General features: G+C 41.7%; 1 protein-coding gene across 9 annotated transcripts in view; it reads left to right on the forward strand.

Moving 5' to 3' along the window:
- The first annotated feature begins 221 nt into the window (after positions 1-221).
- Positions 222-20,600, forward strand: part of PCM1 (pericentriolar material 1) — a 90,187-nt gene continuing 69,808 nt past the window's right edge. For 4 of the 9 annotated variants that reach the window (XM_058669887.1, XM_058669888.1, XM_058669885.1 and 1 more), the window contains exons 1-5: positions 223-619; positions 12,177-12,290; positions 14,003-14,248; positions 15,175-15,444; positions 16,347-16,517. In XM_058669887.1, the coding sequence (XP_058525870.1) occupies positions 12,195-12,290; positions 14,003-14,248; positions 15,175-15,444; positions 16,347-16,517 (783 nt within the window). In that variant the 5' untranslated portion in view covers positions 223-619; positions 12,177-12,194. Of the gene's footprint in view, positions 620-720; positions 833-12,176; positions 12,291-14,002; positions 14,249-15,174; positions 15,445-16,346; positions 16,518-20,600 lie in introns of those variants that run through there. The other 5 variants (XM_058669883.1, XM_058669886.1, XM_004597818.3 and 2 more) reach the window with 3 other exon arrangements.

The raw sequence follows: 20,600 nt of genomic DNA on the forward strand, positions 1-20,600 counted from the left end.
CCACGCGGACGCACGAAGCCCGCGGTAAACCGAGCGTGTCGCCGCGCCTCTTCCTCCTCCGCGAGGAGGGTCAACACACTTCCGCGCGGCGCCGGAGAAGCGCACGGCATTCTGGGAATTGTAGTCCTCGGCTACGTGATGCAGGCGCCATTTCTAGCTTAGCAGCGAGTTGGAATTCTGGAATATGTAGTTTCCGTACGGTCGTTTGCGTGATCCGTTCCGGGCTAAAGAGCCAGAAGTGACATCCCAGACTTGGGCGGGTCACATGACTCCTCCAGTCTAGCGCGTTGGCCGAGGTCGCGCTGCGGCTCCGGGCCCGGGCGAGTTCTCGCCCCCACGCGGCCGTTGCTGAGGAGACGCGCATGTCTCCCGGCGCGTTGCCCCCCTCTGCAGTTCTCCCCGCCCCTCTTCTCCCACCACAATGAGATCCTAAGATGGCGGTGGCTGCGGCGGTTGGTGCCCAGTAGCTAAGGTAGAGAAGGCGGCCATTGCGCCTAAGGCAGCCAGGGAACTTTTGGGACCTTCCCGCTGCGGCCTCTAAGGGACAGCCGGTGCCAGTGGCAGGTCGTGGGGGCTGACCGCCACTCCGTCCTTGGCAGGAGAAGCTGCTCCGTTACAGGTAAATGCCTGCGCGTCCCCGGCCCTAGGCAACCGAGGGCAGCGCGCCACTGGCGCGGGAAAGCAACGGCTTCGGGACACTTGACCCTGTTGGGCCCGGCTGGGGAGGGACCCACCTCTCCTCGGCAGTTTCTTCGGGGTTTTCTTGCTGCCTACTTCACGTGCCCTAGGCAGACAGACGGACCCCTCTCCCACCGACCCACGGGATCTTAGGGTGAGCCTCTAGGGTCGCTCTGCTCACTGCGGAATCTCCTCCTTGCCGCCCCACCCCTTTCTTTTTCGGGCTCTGGGGGAGGTGGCTGCCCCGTGAGTACTGCATCGCGAGTACTTCGGGAATGTCCTCTGCGGGAGAAGGAAGCCAGCGGGGCGGGGGCGGGGGCTGTCGTGGGGGTGTTTGGGGTTCAGAGTCGAGTTCTCAAGAGAGAGGCCTTGGTGGCCATCGTGCCTGTCACCGCGCTTGCTTCCCTCTCCGCCTCTCCTTCCCTCCCCACAAAGCTGGCCTTTGGGGTCCAGAATCTGGATGGAGAAGGACGAAGGGTGCTTGAGGCAACTTGCAGTGTCGGGGTTGGCGCTGTGATCAACCCGGCTTCTGCTGTCTGCTGACCCTAAGAGCAGCAGGGCCAAGGGAGACGTGCCTGACTTTGGCTATGAGATGGTATACAATAGCGGGACGCCCACTCCCCTCCAGTTGCCTCTCTTCCCCTATCCCTTACCGTGGACCTAGTTAGGTGGAGTCTGGGACCTAGGAGAACGAAGTACCAAGTGGGATTCGGGAAGCGCTGCTTACTTTGCAGAAACTTGTGTTTAGGGATTAGTTTTTTATGGGTCTCGCTGGGGAACTGGGTGAGCGAACGCTTCATCCCGCGACCCAGTCCGCAGCATCTTACCTTGCGTAAATATTTTTCCTGGCCGGTTTGAGGTCCCTGCATTGTGAAAAGACCGGTAACGGATTGCGTTTTTGACGTTGAAGAAGCGGGTTTTCTGGGCGCCCCTGCCACCTCCGCCCCTTAAACTGCTTCCCAGACTCCGCCTCTGGTGTTCTCTGGTTACCAGAGCCTCGGGTGCACCTGCTCCTTTCTTTCCTTATCCCCTTCCTGCTGTGAGCCACAGTGCTGAATACTGAAAATTTGTACTGGAGGTAACCAATATTGAGAAATAGCTTCGAAGCAAACAGATTGTTTCCCCTTTGAATACTCAAAGTTCTTGAACAGTTTGAGATGGCTGATTAGTCGGGATAATATACTTTGACAATTAGTCTTTAAATGATGTAAACCATTTTCGTTATATTCCAACGCATGTTTAAGATGTCATTTTACTTGTTTGGTAGGACCTTTGAGATTGGGGGCGGGGTTTAAAGGTTTACATCATATAGGGCCTAGTGCACTAGTCTAGTGGCTAAAGTCCTCACCTTGCATGTACCAGGACCCCATGTGGACACTGGTTCGTGTCTCGGCTGCTCCGCTTCTCATCCAGCTCCCTGTTTGTGGCCTGGGAAAGCAGTCGAAGATGGCCCAAAGCCTTGGGACCCTGCACCCACGTAGGAGACCTGGAAGAAGCTCTGGCTTCGAATCAGCTCAGCTCTGGCTATTGCTTCCACTTGGGGAATGAACCAGCAGATGTTAGATCTTTCTGTGTCTCCTTCTCTGTTGGTCTGACATTCCAATATTAAATAAATAAATTTTAAAGAAAAGATAAAGTTTACATGTAATGTACATTACATGTAGTTTTGTAAAAGAAGGTAACTTGAGTTTAAAATATTGATAAATTGTATTTTTTCTTGTTGGTATTCGAGTCATAGTTTAGAACATAAAATATTTTATGTTGCATACTGTAAGTCAAGAATTTAGTGACTTTTTTAAAATAATCAGGAGGAGGTAACATCTTTGAAGTGTGGAGCAGGAAAGGAACTGTTTCTGAGCTGCAAAAATTAGTTTCTAAACAGATAACTTGATATGATTGTATGTGTTGTTCTTTGTGTTATCCTTGAAGAGGATTTGATAATGAAGACAGTTTTCAGAATATGGTTCTGGGCCCAGCGCCGTGCAGGTTCTAATCCTGGCAGCTCCATTTCCCATCCAGCTCCCTGCTTGTGGCCTGGGAAAGCCGTTGAGGACGGCCCAAAACCTTGGGACCCTGCACCTGGGTGGGAGACCCGGAAGAAGCTCCAGGTTCCCGGCTTCGGATCGGTGCGCACCGGCCGTTGCGGCTCACTTGAGGAATGAATCATCGGACGGAAGATCTTCCTCTCTGTCTCTCCTCCTCTCAGTATATCTGACTTTGTAATAAAATAAATAAATCTTAAAAAAAAAAGAGTTATATTCTTTTTATTTTTAAGATTTATTTATTTTTATTGCAAAGTCAGATATGTAGAGAGAGGAGGAGAATAGAGAAATATCTTCCATCCGATGAGTCACTCCCCAAGTGACTGCAACGGCTGGTGCTGTGCCTATCCGAAGCCAGGATCCAGGAGCTTCTTCCGGGTCTCCCACCCAGGTGCAGGGTCCCAAGGTTTTGGGCCGTCCTCAGCGGCTTTCCCAGGCCACAAGCAGGGAGCTGGATGGGAGCTGGGGCTGCCAGGATTAGAACCGGCGCCCATATAGGATCCCGGGGCTTTCAAGGCAAGGACTTTAGCCACTAGGCCACGCCACTGGGCCCAAAGAATGTAACTCTGATTAGTGACCCGGAGTTAGCAATCTTATTTGCCTTGCTTTTTGGTGTGCTGCATTGCTTTGCCATCATTATTTTTGTCAGAGAAGAGCTATGCTATTCCTAATTATTAAATACTGGAATGCTTTATGTGGTGCCAATTTCTTTATCTTCATAGAATCTCTAGCTCATTTGAATTTATCCTAAAACAACTGTTTCGATTGCCTTTTTCTAAATCCACCTAATTTTTTTAACAGAGGGAAGGTTAAGCATTAATTAAATAATGCTCTGAAAATAGCATCCTTTTCCCATGAGCCTAGGAGAGTGGGAAGCAAAGCATTTACTTTGCTTGCAAGTGGTATTCTTAGAGGGACTTGTGATGTTTCCTGGAAACAGGGGAATACTTAGGAGGATGGAGGATGCTAGGGAGTTTCCAGAGGTGCTCACACCATAGGAAAAGCTGTTGTCATGAGGATGAGGTGAAGTGACATTGGAGATAAGGGTTTGAGGTCAGTTATAGCTATGAGAACTTACTCATTTGATTGGAGGTTAATGTGTAGTTGCTGCTAAGGTAGTTTTAAGTCTGACTTACAGTGAGGGGAGATCTTAGCAAACAGGGTTTTGTATATTGGGGTATTAACTGACCTCAGGGTTCATAATTGCTTTACTAGAAAACAAGGATATGTTATTCTGATGCTGTGAAAACGTTCAGCATAGAGTACCTGTGTCATGAGACAGACATATGTAATACTTGGTACATAATAAGATCTTAATCGAATTTTTGCAATTGAAATTGAGTATTTTGTTGTGGTTCACTTGCTCTCCTCCCACCAATAGCTCAAGAGTTATAGATTTTTTTTTGAATTTGATGAATGTAATTATGGGCATTATCCTTTTTAAAAATTAAATTGAGAGAGCAAACGCATGTTCCTCTAACCTAACCACTTCACTTCCCAAATGTCTCAATTGCCAAAACTGGCCCAAAGCCAAAATCAGGAAATTGGGAGCTCAGTCTTGCTGCTCTCCTCCCTGGATGATAGGAGCCTCGTTGTTTGGGTCATCACCATTAACCTCTTGAGTGTGGGTCAAAAAGTTTGAAGTAAAAGCCATGTCCTGAGCGCACATACTGCGTGTCTGACAGCCATCTGAGCCTGCGTCTGAAGCTCAAGGCCAAAGACCTACTCCATTTAGAAGTATCATTTTCCAAAAACAAACAATAAACAAAAAGATGTATATTTTTGTTTATTTAAAAGGCAGAACAGCAAAGAGGTAAAGATGTTTAATTTCCTTGTTCATTCCCCAAATGGCTGCAACAGCCAGGTCTGGACCAGACCAAAGCCAGGAGCCAAGAAGTGCCACTTAGTCTCTCGTGTGGGTGACAGGAGCCCAAGTAACTGGGCCATCTTCCACTTCCTTCCCAGACTCGTTACAGGGAGCTAGGTTAGAAGCACAACTGGGACTCTGGCCAGTGCTCTGATACAGGATGCTGGTGTAGCAAGTGGTAGCTTAACCTCCTGTGCCACAGTGCTGGCTCCTGAAAGTATCTTGTTTTAGAAATGTATTAAATTTTTAAGAAGAAGACTATGGATCAGGCTATGGGAATTCTTTAAATATTCCCCAAAGAAAACTGGCTAAATGACTTTTTAAAAAATATTTACAGAGGAGATACAGAAAGAAAGATCTGCCCACTAGTTCACTTGTGGCTGTAACAGCCAGGACTCAGCCGATCTGGAGCCAGGAACCAGGAGCCAGGAGCTTTCTCCGGGTCTCCCACACAGGTGCAGGGTCCCAAGGCTTTCGGAAGTCCTCCATTGCTTTCCCAGGCCACAAGCAGGGAGCTGAATGAGAAGTGGAGCAACCCAGACACGACCAGTGCCCAAAAAGGGGTCCTGGGTGTGCAAGGCAAGGATTCAGCCACTGAAGACGTTGTTCTGGGCCCCTAAGCATTTTCTTCTTCACAGTTTCTATTAAACGACCTTAATTGTACACTGTATTTAGGCTCCAAATGGTGTACTTTTTATAATTAGTAAAGCTGATACCTCAGTGCAGCTGGAAAGTTATACACGTATATAAGCTACAAGCTTTAGTTATTTTATGATTAATATTTATTACTAAATGTTTCTATATTAGTTTATTCAAAAATTAAAATTTCTAAAATATTGATTTACAGTTATTAAAGGTATTTTGAGAGATGTTTATGAGTGACTTGAGAAATAACTAGCATTAACAGGGATCTGTATCAAAAGTGGAACATCTGGGGCCTGGACCAGTACTTATAGGATGCTGGCGTTGCAGGTAACAGTTTAACTCACTATAGCACAATGGCTCCTCTGGTGCATCCCTGTAGTAAGAATCTCTTCATAAAGGTCATTAGTGGAGCAGAAATTTGGTTTAGTGGTTAAGATACCTCTTGAGTCACCTGTGATCCATATCAGAGTGCTTGGGTTCCATTCCCAGCTCTGTTCCTCATGACAGCTCTCTGTTAATGTGCAGTAGAGGCTTGAGTTGGACGCTATCCTTTCTGTTGGGAGATGTAGATGGAGTTCCTAATGTTTAATTACCAGTTTCAGTTTGACCTGGTTCTGGCTGTTAAGGGCATTTGGGGAGTGAACTAACGGTTGAGAACTAATCATTTCTTTTTTAAGATTTATTTGTTTTTATTGGAAAGTTGGGTATACAGAGAGGAGGAGAGACAGAGAGGAAGATCTTTCGTACACTGATTCACTCCCCAAGTGACCACACAGACGGTGCTGAGCCGATCTAAAGCCAGGGGCCTGTTGGGGCCGTCCTCGACTGCTTCCCCAGGCCACAGTCAGGGAGCTGGATGGGAAGTAGAGCAGTCAGGATATGAACTGGCGCCCGCATGGGATCCCGGTGCATGCTAAGTGGGACTTTAGCCACTATGCTACCACACTGGGCCTGAGAATTATTTATATAATGAATATGTGTAAAGAAAAAACAAAAAGATAGACTTTTTGTTTAGCTTTTAGCTTGAATTGCCATAGCATGTTTTCAGTTTGTGTCTTTTTTGATGAAGTAGCCCAGTGAAGCTGTCATATACACCTCAGTGAGTCTCCTGATAGTTTCAGCTTCCTTTAGTAGGGTGGAAAGTGGAAAGAAATGCCTGTTTAGAGGAGACGGTTAGTTGGTTTGTTTTTCACTGCCTGTTCAGGCTCTCTTGTCCTCTACCACTGGCACCAATTGTTTTCCAGCAGTTTCAGCTTTCTCATCTCATGTATATAAATCCACCTGGCAAGATCCCAACTCGGGCTGGACTCTGGAGTGTTTATTCAAAGGTTGATGAGCACTGCTGAGAAAAAAATATTTGAATGCATCTGAGTGACATCATGGCATGGGGTCTGCTCTACTGAGCTGCTTCCTTGTCAGGTCTCCCGGACACTGCCCCCCTCTCTCGTGTTTCACGTACGGTCTTCCCTCCTTCACACCCCTTAGAACTCCCTCAGCCACAGGCTGCCCAAGGCGCTAACCAGTGTGCATTCAGTTCCAGCCTCTCCTTCCCCTTTAGTTCAAGAGCAGTGTTCCTCTGCCTGTCTGGAACTAGACGCTCTTCTTTTGCCCAAGATCCCGACTGGCTCCCCTTCTCAGGGAGACACAGCAAAGAGTGATCCTCACACTTAAATGTTGATAAGACTTTCTTCATGATCAGCTCTGTTTGCTTCCCTTGACAATTTGCTCCCTTAAACATATAATCTGATGACCTCCTTTATATTTTCCCCCTTCCCTTTAAAACTGTATTCTGGTCATGGAATTTACCCTAACCACTCTGCTGAAATTACCCCACCAAAGTCAGCAGTCACCTCCTTCTTGCAAAATCCATCCTTCGTGCGCATTCCTCCTGTTTGGCACACTCTTCTGTCTTTCTGTATTTTCTAAGTGTCCTTTTCTTATCTCTCTCAAAGACCAGTGCATGGTACATTCTCTCATAACTCTTACCCTGGGGCCTGAAGTGCTTTTTAAGCGGATGACTTGCCTCTCCTTTTCAGTCCCAACTTTTCTTCTGACAGATAGGTTGGTAGCTGTCCACTAGCTTAAATTAATTGGATAGAGTATAGGGGTCTCAGATGCCACACTTCTAAAATTGAACGCATGCTCAGCTTATTTTACTCTCTAAGGTTTGTTTCTTTTTTTTTTTTTTTAAGATTTATTCATTTTATTACAGCCAGATATACACAGAGGAGGAGAGACAGAGAGGAAGATCTTCCGTCCGATGATTCACTCCCCAAGTGAGCCGCAACGGGCCGATGCGTGCCGATCCGAAGCCGGGAACCTGGAACCTCTTCCGGGTCTCCCATGCGGGTGCAGTGTCCCAAAGCTTTGGGCTGTCCTCAACTGCTTTCCCAGGGAGCTGGATGGGACATGGAGCCGCCGGGATTAGAACCGGCTTCCATATGGGATCCCGGGGATTTCAAGGCGAGGACTTTAGCTGCTAGGCCACGCTGCCGGGCCCTATTTGTTTCTTTTTTAATCACATTGACTAACATCATGGGTTTCTAGTTGGACAAGCTAGACACTTTGGGTTCACTATCTAATTCATTTTACTCCTTTCCCATTTGCTCTCCTGATCATAGTAGTCAGCCAATTCTAATTGTTTTGTCACAGAAATGATGCCCTATTGATCTGTACATTCCCAGTCTTTTTGATTATTAGAAGTCTATCCAAACCTCTAAATACTAGTTTGTGTTATGTCTATAGAATAACATTTAGGATATGGTATTTTAATGAAGACTTTGTGGCAGCTAACTTGGCATGAAAAAGAGGGAAATAACTTGCTGTTTTCTATTTTGGGTAGGAAGGGGGGTGTGTGTGTGTGTGCGCGTGCACACTCACGCATTTCAGAATTTGGCTAAGTGTAAATGTGTTGAAATGATCCAATACAAATATTACTTTAACTTCAAATAAATATAGCTAAGTAATAGTATACCCTTAAGATTTGATGTCATTTTAAGGTATTAAATATTCAATTTCATGATAGTCATAACAGAGGACCATATTGTTTGCTAACATAAAAAACAAAAGAAAGCAAACTTTTTAAAAAAGATTTATTTATTTGTATTGGAAAGTTAAGTTTACAGAAAGAAGGAAAGACAGAAAGATCTGCTGGTTCACTGTCCAAGTGGCCACAACAGGCTGAGCCAGAGCTGAGCCGATCCACAACCAGGGAGCTAGGAGCTTCTTCTGGGTCTCCCAAGTGGGTCATGGCCCCAAAGTTTTGGGCCATCTTCTGTCGCTTTCCCAGGCCACAAGCAGGGAGCTGGATGGGTCGTAGAACAGCCAGTGCACGAACTCGCGCTCATATGGGATCCCAGTGCAGGCAAAGCGAGGATTTAGCTGTTAGGCTATGGCCTTGGGTCCATAAGTGGACTTTTAAAGATCTATTTATTTTCATTGGAAAGTCAGATTATACAGACAGGAGGAGAGACAAGAGGAGGATCTTCCATCCAGTGATTCACTCCCTAAGTAACTGCAATGGCCAGAGCTGAACTGATCTGGAGCCAGGAGCCCACATAAGTGGACTTTTTTAGAAAAAATTAGTTATTTTTACTGCAAAGGCAGATATATATAGAGAGGAGGAGAAACAGAGAGGAAGATCTTCCGTCCAATGACTCACTCCCCCAGTGACTGCAACGGCTGGTGCTGTGCCTATCCGAAGCCAGGAGCCAGGAGCTCTTCTGGGTCTCCTACACAGGTGCAGGGTCCCAAATCTTTGGGCCGTTCTTGACTGCTTTCCCAGGCCACAAGCAGGGAGCTGGATGGGAGCTGGAGCTGCCGGCTTTATAACCGGCACCCATATGGGATCCCGGTGCATTCAAGGCAAGGACTTCAGCTGCTTGGCCACAGCGCCAGGCCCTATAAGTGGACTTTTGACAGCCATTTAAGATTTTGACTTATTTCTTCCAAAGTAATTGTCATGTACAGTTTTTAAATAATTTAAAAAATTTATGTTCATAATATTCAGTGGTATTGGCTTATAAATAACTGCTTAGGATAAGCTCTGTATTTTAGGAAGAATTTTTAATAATAGAAAGTATAATAGAAAGTAAACATTTTCTGGTGTTATAGAATGTGTTGACCTTTCTGGATTTGTGGAGAAACAAACTCTGTGTCCCAAGATGTCTGTTGGTTTTTTGTGAAGTTAACTTTTGTGTGTCTGGGGTGGTCTAGGGATTGTTTGATGAGGAGAACTGAGAAGAGAGACTTGGGTCATTTTTCTTGTTCTGGTGATTGAAATGAAGATTCCCAGTTATGGGTGTTAAATTGTCCTGTCACTTGGACAATCCTGTATCAAAGAATTGTGAGGTTAAAATGACATAATATGCTATCTGCCCTTTTGGCCTCTCGTTACCTTGCTTTTATTTTCCAGATATTAAACATTTTTTTCCATTTATTCTTTCAGATCAGTTTTTTAGAATCATTTAGTCTAGTTCCAGGAAGAACCCAAGTAGGTTTTTTTTTTTTTTATTGTGATTACATAAACCTAATCATTGAGTTTTAAAATTTTTTAAATGTATTATTTTGAGAGGAAAAGAGGAGGGAGGGAGAGAGATACATATAGAGAGAAGGCATACTCCCCCAGTACACTGGCTCATTCCCCACCTGCCAGCCTAAGGCCTAGGGTTTGGGGAGGGGCAAAAGCTGGACAGTAGTAAGTCTCCCATGAGGTGTCTGGGCCTCTGCCTTCCCCGGTCTGCACTGGGAGGAAGCTAGAATACAAAGCCACAGCTGGGAATAGAATCCACACGTGGACAGGGGAGTCTGCTGTCTTAACCACTAGGCTACACTCTCACAGTAGCCTGTATATTTAGAAAACATAGTATGATTATAATACATAGTTTTCCTATCCGGAAAGATGGTTTGCTACTTTACTTAAATTTTCTCTTACATTTTTTAAAGTTTAATAGTTCTTTATAAGGGGAAAATTATGGTTTTGTCACTATTAAGTGACATCATTTTCCCATTGTATTTTCTAAGTGGTTATTGATGATACTTTGACATTTTCTAGACTTAAAATGTCTATTCTTTAAGAATACTCGCCTTTTTCCTTTTCAATCTTTGTTCTTCTGTTTGTAAGAACCTTCAAAAGAATGTTAGCTGATATGTGTTGTGGGGTTTTAAAATTTATTTTGACAGAATGTCCTTCATGTCTTAATTTAGGTATAATGTTGACTGCAATTTAAAATGTCTTTTCAACTCTTTTTTTCAATTTCTTCTTAACATTACATTTAAGATGCAGAGAGAAAGAAACAGCCGTCATCCTGGGTTCACCTCCCGAATGCTCAGAACAGGCGGGTAGGGCCTCTTCTGAACCAGAAGCTGAGAGCTCAGACTGGGTCCCTGAGGTGGGTGGCAGGGCCCCAACTACTTGAGGGTGCACATTTTCAAGGAATTTGGAATTCAGAGTGGAGCTAGAACTCAAGTCTGGGCACTGTTGGTATGAAATGCGAGCATCGTAATCAGTGACTTAACTGCCATTCCTCCCACCCCTACTGTTTCCAGCTCTTTGGATAACTATAATAATATATGCTCATTAAAAAATATAATCAGTATAAAATATGTAACTGTCAAGTGTCAGTCTATTCGTATTTAAGATTTGAAGTTAATATCGTATTGAATTTTTACAATATTACTTAATTTTTAAGTTAAAAAATTTAACCTGCTGTGTATTTATATTTTAGTATCTATTGTAGCATTAAAACATGCAAAGGATAAATCCTACTTTACCATAGTTGATAATCCTGCTGGTATATGCTGTAGTAAGTGAGGTAAGTTAGGAGCTTTGAATCCAAGCAGATTAAATATATATTCATTTCAATCATTTTCAGTTCATTGGACCTTGATAAACATAACTCTTGAAAGCTAACTTTTGTAGTCTATTGGCTTTCCTGCTCCTTGCATATTTTCTGCTTCTACTCCTTGACCTATTTTCCCTCCAACCTGCAGTTCTGTAGCTAGAGGAATTCTGAAATCCTCCTCAAGATTATGTAGAAATCTTACTATCGTTATCTGGTTCTGCCATTGTGCTTGTTTCTCATCTCCTTAACACAGATAGGAAATTCAGTCCTTTTCTTGATTTTTACCAATAGAAGCAAAACTGCACTTATTTTTTGTGGGGAGGAGATATAAATTTGGTTGGCCCCCGATTTAAGAAAAGCTTTGACGTATCAGCAGTACGACCTAAAATAGGGCAGTCACTATACTCACAACAACTTTCCTGAGTTTCTTGGTTTTAGTTACTAATATTTTTTTTATGATTTATTTTTATTGGAAAGTTAAATTTACAGATTTACACAGAGAAGAAGATACAAAGATTTTCCAATTGCCTGTTCACGCCCCAGGTGGCTACACTGGTCTGAGCAGAGCCAATCCAAAACCAGGAGCTTCTTCAGGGTCTCCCACACGGGTGAAGGGTCCCAAGGCTTTGGACCGTCCTTCACTGTTTTCCCAGGCCACAAGCACAGAGCTGGATGGGAAGTGGAGCAGACAGGATATGAACCGGTGCCCATATGGGATCCTGGTGCATGCAGGACACAAGGACTTCAGCCACTAGGTTACCGCGCCGGGCCCACTACCTTTTTGATTACTATATTACTTTACTTTGTAGGAGTGTACTTAGTAAACTGATTGTGAAGTATGCGGGTCAGTAGGCATAGTAGGTAGGCAGTGTTATTTCCCTCTGCATCACTCTGGATACTTCACTACGTTTGTCATCATATATTCCCAGTAGATGTGTCATTTTGCTTGTAATACATGAGTTAATATGCCTCTTTTGTTCTGAATATTCTCCTTTGTAGAGTTCTGAAAATTTCTTCACATGTTAAACTTCTAGGATGATTTAAAAATTGCTATTTGTTGTTATGTGTAAAAAAGCTTTTTTTTTTTTACTGGTTTTGCAGAAATTTGTGAAAGCTAATATGGCCACAGGAGGAGGCCCTTTTGAAGAAGGTATGGATGATCAGGATTTACCCAACTGGAGCAGTGAGAGTGTTGATGATCGACTCAACAACATGGTATGGTATCATCCAGTTATTGGTGGTGTATTGTTCGCTACTAATGTTTTTAAAGATTTTATTTATTTGATAGGCAGAGTGACAGAGGGAGGGAGAGACAGGCAGAGAGACAGAGGTGATCCATCTGCTGATTCATTCCCCAGATGGCCACAGCAACTAGGTCTGGGCCAGGTCACAGCCAAGAGCCAGAAATTTCATCCTGATCTACTAAAAGAGTGTCTGGTGCCAAAGCATCCAGGCTGTTCTCTGCTGACTCCCCAGGTGTGTACAGCAGGGGAGTGGTTTAGAAGTGGAGCAGATGGGGCTTGAACAGCACTCTGAGATGGAATGCCAACATTGCAAACGACAGCTAGGCCGACTAGGCTACATGTAATGTGAGCCTCAATCACTGATGTTAAAATACAACTCTACCCTGATTGATTGCTTCCAGTTGGCTGAAGCTTTTTGTAAGCATTGCTGGCCAAGATAGTAAGGGGCCCTAGGCTACAGCAAACAGAAATGAACCTGGGTTAGTATAAACCCCAGAGGAAATTGATTAAAATGATATGGAAGTATTTTATGGAAGCCATGTTAATGGACTACAGGTGGGTTCTAGAAAGGAACTGGGAAAAGGAGCGCTGGCCTGGATTACTTTTTACTACCGTGACACTGCTTCTGAGTGCCTCTGCTTTGTCTTCACAGACTAACTCTTTCTCTACTTCTTGTGTACACTTTAGCTGACCCACATGCTGAAGATTGCCATTATGGCTACCACTAGATATTGACTAGTAACCCCTTAGGTTTAATTTGAAGTTTTAAAGTATGGTCTTCCCAATTTGTATTAGGTCTGTGTTTATTTTCCAATTATCTGTGGCCATGAAGCGACAGGGAAGGTAGTGTTAGAAGTTTGGCAAGGTCCTCCACACATACGCTGAGTGAAGGGACAGTCTGTAGAGACTGGAATTTTGGTGTAAATGAGGAAAACAGTTTAAGTAGTTTCACCTTAATAATCACTTCCAATATGGATAAGGTGGGAATTTGTAGACATTTTTGGTTAAATGTGTTATGTGGATGTGGGTACAGCTAAGAAACAATGTTTCTTAGTTAAAACATTAAGTGCCTCTTGCATATCAAATATTACCATTTAGTATAATTTTATCTCTGAAAACATTGTTATTGCTCATTAAATACTAATATGGTAGATATTTTGTGCTCGTTATTTTAATCCTGTTTTAAAGGTGATGATATTTGAGAGGTTAGGAAACAGACTTTGGGAAGTTAAATAAGTTATATAGAGTTACACAATATAATGTTTATTTGGAAAAGAATTACTACCGAATCCATGTCAATTCCAAATCTTTTTAATCATGTAGGCAGACTTTGAAGCAAGTCAGTAATAGTGTCTGTGATATCTTTCATTATTCAGTCTGTAAGTAGCAAAGAGCAGCTTTTAAACATACTTTTGAAATACTCATATTGATTTTTTATGTTTATGATTTGAGGGGTTTGTTTATGTTCTGTGGTAGGAAAATGATCTGTCTTCTGAAGGCTAAGAAATTAGAATAGATATAATGAGGGGAAATTGTTAGCATAAACATATAATTGTCTACAGGAGCTTATACTTAAGTGAAAAGTTGTGCTGTTTTAATTTTGATTGGCTAACATTTTTAAACATCAAATTATTTTCTACATTTGATAGAGGCCAGATTACTTTTGTTTTTCCTTTCTTGAAGGATTGGGGTGGCCAACAGAAGAAGGCAAATAGATCATCAGAAAAGAATAAGAAAAAGTTTGCTGTAGACAGTGATAAAAGGGTAACTAATGATATTTCTCCGGAGTCGTCACCAGGAGTTGGAAGGCGAAGAACAAAGACTCCACATACGTTTCCACACAGTAGATACATGACTCAGATGTCTGCCCCAGAGCAGGCCGAATTAGAGAAGCTTAAACAGCGGATAAACTTCAGTGATTTAGATCAGGTTTGTGAATTACTTTTAAATAACCCGTTAGAATTACTTGTGGATTGAGTAATTTGTCCTAAGAAGAAAAACTGGGCTGTTTTCTCTTTTTTAGTGTGTTTGTATGTGGAAAGAAAATTAATAGTGATGGTGCTGATTGGAGAGAAACAAAATCTACAAACTGAACTTGTTAAAGACAAGTCTTTATGGACCTTACTGCTTTGCTGTGTGATTAATGAGTTCATTCGGAAACTAAATTTCACACTTTAGTAACGATAAAATTGCCGTTAAGTAAATTGAAATATTCAGTTTATTTATTACTGAGTAAATGCGAGCTGTGCTTCATTACCTCAAGTTTAGAATAAAACTTATTTGTATTTATGATCACTATAAAAGGTTGGAAATGAGAATGAACCTTTGATAAATATCATGTCTGTACTTAGAGGAGGTAAGCAGGCTTATAAATTTGCAGAAAGGTAGATTTAATTATGATGATGGTGGTGATGATCCTGTATCATTAATATCTTTTACTAATTATTGAACACTTAACTATAAGCCAGGCACTGGGCTCAGTATTTTTTCAGACAAAGCTTCATATAAATACATCTTGATGCTGTTCATAATAGTTAACTGGGTTTACAGGCTGTGGTGTTTCTCTAAGTATTAACAAGTACTTGTAACAATTATAGATGTAGCCCGTACTCCTATTACTTCATTTAGGTTAATCTTGTTCATATTCATCAGTGGGATTTTCTCAATAAAATAGACCAGGAAGTGCTAATTGAATTTTGATACTTTAGTAAAAGAATTTTGTGGATGTGAAACTCTTTCTACAAAGCTATTCATCCGTAACTGCTGAATCAGTATCTGGGGAGCAAAAGTTAGAACGCAGAGTTCAAGTTTGTTGAAAGAATGCCTATGTGGTATGGATTTGTTTTTGTTAACAGAGAAGCATTGGAAGTGATTCTCAAGGTAGAGCAACAGCTGCGAACAACAAACGTCAGCTTGGTGAAAACCGGAAGCCCTTCAACTTTTTGCCTATGCAGATTAATACTAACAAGAGCAAAGATGCTGTTACAAGTCCGCAAAAGAGAGAAACAGTTGGATCAGCACAATGTAAAGAATTGTTTGCTTCTGCTTTAAGTAATGACCTTTTTCAAACTTGTCAAGTCTCTGAAGAAGATGGGCGAGGAGAACCTGCAATGGACAGCAGCCAGGTGGTACTTTGTTTTGCTCATTATTCTTCCAGACCTCCAAGTAAAAACCTTAGCTTGAAAAAGAAAATTATCTTAGGTTGTGCACCTAGGAAGTTTGCTTAGGTGAAATTAAAATCCTTGCCTGGGGTTTGGCATTTGGCCTCGCTGTGAAACCCTGTGCCCTGTATCAGAGTACCCACCTTCAGTAAAGGCCCCGGCTCCTGGCTCTAGCCTCATGTGAGTGCAGACCCCTGGAGGCAGTGGTGACAGCCATGCCCGTTGGAGAAAGCGATTGAGTTGCTTTCTACAACTTTTGGTCTTGCATTCTCCAAGCCATTCTGGGCATTTGGGAAGGGAACTAGTAGGTGGAAATGCTCTGTTTTTCAGTGTGTATCTTACAATCATCATCATCATCATCATCATAATGATCCAAACCATAATAATATATTTCCTTCATCCTCAGAATTTGTCAGATTTATTTAAAACAAATTAATTTTTGTCCAAAAAGAGTTTAAAAATGGCATGTTCAGGTTAATTAGCAATTGTATTTAATTGTCAAATATCATATTTTTAGTAAAGAGGTTATTAACTATATGATTTAAATATTTATAATACTTTAAATTTATAAAGAATGTATAAATATTATAGGGGAAATTTATAAATGGTTTAGTATGTTTATATGGTTTTACAAATAAAATTCCTCATTATGTAGAACAAAGCAACTGCGATTTTAAATTGACAGTGATTAGAGTTTTGAATGGAATAAAAAATTGTTTTTAGATTTTTTTACATAAATTCCTAAACTGTAGAAGTATCTGACTGAAGAAAGTTGTCATAAAATTGTTGCTGTTGAATTAGTAATGCTCAGTTTCATATGTTGGATACCTTCATACTTACTTTTCTTTTTACTATTTCCTGTGCAGATTGTGAGCAGACTTATTCAAATCCGTGACTATATTACTAAAGCTAGTTCCATGCGGGAAGATCTTGTGGAGAAAAATGAAAGATCTGCTAATGTTGAACGCCTTACTCATCTGATAGATCACCTTAAAGAACAGGAAAAGTCATATATGAAATTTCTCCAAAAAATCCTGGTAAGTTTTGGCCCTTTCTGGTATAAGCAGGTATTTTTGTGGTATTTCAATGTACATATCCTGATGACATTATATTACCACTGCAGAGGCGTTAATTATTTTTTTGAAGTGCCATCCATTCTAACATCGTATTAGACTTTTTAGTAGTTGTGTGATTTATACCTACAATATTTCAGGCTAGAGAAAATGAGGAGGAGGATGTTTGGACTGTAGATTGAGCTGTGGGATCTGGTTCTGTAGTTGAGAGCACGTCACTAAACATAGGTGTGCAGTCTGAGGCTTCATATACCATGGTAAGCAGCTTTTTGATAACTAAAGTGCTAGAAATGAAGAGTTAAACTTCCTCCCCCTTTTCTTTTTTTTTTAAAGATTTATTTATTTTTATTGGAAAATCAGATACACATAGAGGAGAGGAGAGAGGAAGATCTTCCTTCCAATGACTCACTCCGCAAGTGACCGCAATTGCCGGTGGTACGCCGATCTGAAGCCAGGAGCCAGGAACCTCCTCCAGGTCTCCTGTGGGGAGCGGGTTGCTGAAAGCCCCGTGGTGGCAGCTGTGGCCACTTTGCTCTGGTCTTGCCAGCAGGTGAGGCAAATTTGCCTCCTCTCCAGGGCCTGGCCAATTAGTTAGCACCCAGTGGACCCATGGGAAAAAAGGATATATAAGCAGCCTGCTTTAGGCGGGAGAGAGCTACAGAGAGCTACAGGGAGCTACAGAGGACGGACAGATGGATGGACGGGACATACGACGAAGAAAGACTGGCTGGAAGTAAAGTGGCTCTTGAAACAGAGCCTGGAGTGTCGGGTGATTTCTTCCGCGGGTACGGGAGACCCTGATAGTCTCCCATGCGAATGCAGGGTCCCAAGGCTTTGGGCCGTCCTCTCCTGCTTTCCCAGGCCACAAGCAGGGAGCTGGATGGGAAGTGGAGCTGCCGGGATTAGAACCAGCGCCATATGGGATCCCGGTGCATTCAGGGCGAGGACTTCAGCCACTAGGCGACGCCGCCGGGCTCTCCTCCCCCTTTTCAAGATGATGTCTTACAGGCATTCTTTACTGAAAAGGAAATTCAAGAAAATAAACCTTCAGATTGTTAATGCTGAATGCAATTTTTAGGCATCAAAATTTATGAGATCTATTAACCTTAAAAATAGCTCCATTAGTTTGAATATCTAGCGATTGCTTCTGTTCAGTATACACAGATGTTGTTTTTCTAGTGTGTTTGTTTATATACAGCTTTACTAATTTTAATAAGCATTAGGAAAATATAAACTCATCCTGAATATAATAAGGGCTACAAGTACAGAGTACAAGTATCATTAGGGGTTGCTTGTTGTCTGTTGGAAAAGTCTCCATATTCATTTGCTGCTGGAGCCCATTTTAAGGGTATTGAGATGTGTCATTTCTCAGGCTCTACTGTCTGGTTTTACCAGAGGACTGAAGAGTTGAGGTAAAGACTAGCAAGTGAAACTGGATGGTGTTTACATTATGATGTATTCTCAGTGAGAAAAATAAAAACTTCTGACTGCAAGTTGAAAGTTAACAAAATACTGTCCTTTTACAAACTTAATTAGGAATTCAGAACTTTGAGTAAAGATTTCTATAACAAATTTAATTCATAGAACTTAGTCTGCTTTAAATGCAACTGGCTTTTTCCCTATAATTGATTGATTAGAAAAGCAGAGACAGATAAGAGATCTTCCCGTCTGCTAGTTCACTCGCCAGTGGCTTCAACAGCCAGGTTTAGGCCAGACTGAATCCAGTAACCTGGAACACCATCATCTTCCTATTCTTCCACCTGGCTATTAGGTGTCCAAGTATGTGGGCCATCTTCCCCTCCTTTCTCAGGTGTGTTAGCAGGGAGGCAGATAAGAAGTCGAGGAGCCAGTGTTGAAGCTGGCACTCCAATATGGGATGCCAGAGTGGTTACAGTTTAATCGGTTGTGCTATAATGCAGGCCCTTAACGTGGCTTTCTTAAAAGCTTTTTACTATGCCTTAGTTAACTTGACAATCTGTTGCCAATAAAACTTTTCTTTTGAAAGGGGCCATATGTCTTTTATGTCTTTTATTTTAGAAGTATGTCCCAAAACACCATTCAGCATTAGGAATTGGAGGGTTTATTTCCTCTCAGCATTACCTACATTGTTTCTTATTCATCTTCTTTCTCTTCTTTGCTGTTTTTAATTGGAAGAGGAAAATTGAATTTTTCTTTTTCTCTCAGCATTATTTCCACCAGGAGATTCATAGAGGGCTTGATTCAAGTAGTTGTTCAAGAATAGATTCTGTTGTGGGTGTGGGGAGAAGATAGTTTTTATTTCCACTAATGCTGGGAATAAATTCCTTAACATTCTAATGAAAATGGAAAAGTTGGACAGTATGGTAAAGGAATTCTCTTGGGAAGAGGTGAGAAATGATATGATTGTGTATTGTAATTGACATACCAGCATCCAGGTGTTCACCGTGATGAGAATGTCTTCCATGATAACAAAATTTTGATGCCAAGAAATTTGATTAATAATCCACAGTACAGTAGATGTTAAATATTAATTGATAAGTAGCTTGGAAATTGCCTAGAATGTGATACTTGCTTAATTGTAGTAAATAATAGTCTAGAAAACTCTATAGATTAGTGTTATAGAAAATTAAAAGTCTAAGTTAAAGTATACTACTACTGGGGCAGGGAAAAGTCTTAAGAAATAATGGACTGGGAAATATTTATTCACAAGGTTGGCTTGTATGTTGCACAGGACTTTGTGTTAAGAAATTAATATGCTACACTATTTCATAAAGGAGGCATCTTTTAGGTTTGAAAATTCAGTTGTGCATTGGAGACAGACTAGGAATTCACAAGAACAGGTTTCAGCTATTGATGTTACCAAGTCCAAAAGGGAAAGATGGCAACCTCCTCAGAATGGCAGGAAGCTGAAGCCTGATAGGAAGCCTAGCTGAAAATGGGGATGGCCCTCCCAGGGATACTTTACACTATTAACTCGGGAAGTCTTCCAATGACTACTTGTTTTGTTCTTATTTCATCTTCCTTTTCTGTTTCTGCTATTAATCTTGAATATACAATTATTAACATGGCTACTAATAAACTATAATTTGCTTCAGTAAAATATTGTACCTTAGAAGTTTTACTTCTTCCTGCTTTATGTACATTTCTCTGTGAATTGTATGTGGTGGCTGTTTTTATGGTAACAATAGATTTAAAACATAATTTGTTTCCTTTTTTGCTATTGAGGGCACAAAATACAACATTCTTAAACCTTGATTATCAGTTAGTTGCCTTTTGTTTGTGTTAGTAAATTAAAGTGGTACTTTTAATTTTTATATCCTGTGGTCATGTTTTAAAGCAAAAGAAAACAGACTAAGTTGTTGGATTGCCTAACTTTGTAAGAATGGCAATTTTTTTTAAGGATTTATTTACGTATTTGGAGGGTGAGTTACAGAGAGAAAAAGAGAAGGAGAGATAGGGAGAGATCTTCCATGCGCTGGTTCACTTATCAATTGGCTGCTTATAGCCAAGACTTGTCCAGGCCAAAGCCAGGAGCCCAGATCTGCTGCTTCTGAGTCTCCCCTGTAATTGTAGGCGCCCAAGCATTTGGACCGATTTTAACTTCTTTCCCCAGAGCATTAGCAGAGAACTGGGTCCAGAGTTGGTGATTGTTGAGCCTCAAGAACTTGTGCCAAATTCCGCTGCTTTAGCAAGAGCATTACGTTACCAGGGAACTGAATCCAAAGTTAAACAGCTGGTACTCAAACTGGCACTCATGTTGGATTGCGATAGGCAACAGTGGCCATTTATCTATTTTTTGGCTAATGATTTTGTTGCTGTTGGAAACCCCCCTTTTTTTTTTTTTCAGTTGTTTGCAGTTGGCTTGTTTACTAATATTTTTCTGCTTTTCCTGTAATTTTAAATTGGTTTTTGTTTTAGTGTTCCCTAATTTCCCTAAATGTGTTCTACATAGGTTTCAAAAAAAACTATATAGCTCTACTCAGAACAGCTTGAGAAGGGTTGGTGTGCAGGCTCACTCTGCCCATAAGTGCCAGCATCCCATATGGGTGCTGGATTGTGTCCCAACTG

Source organism: Ochotona princeps, chromosome 11 (genome assembly GCF_030435755.1).
Source record: "Ochotona princeps isolate mOchPri1 chromosome 11, mOchPri1.hap1, whole genome shotgun sequence".
NCBI lineage: Eukaryota > Metazoa > Chordata > Mammalia > Lagomorpha > Ochotonidae > Ochotona > Ochotona princeps.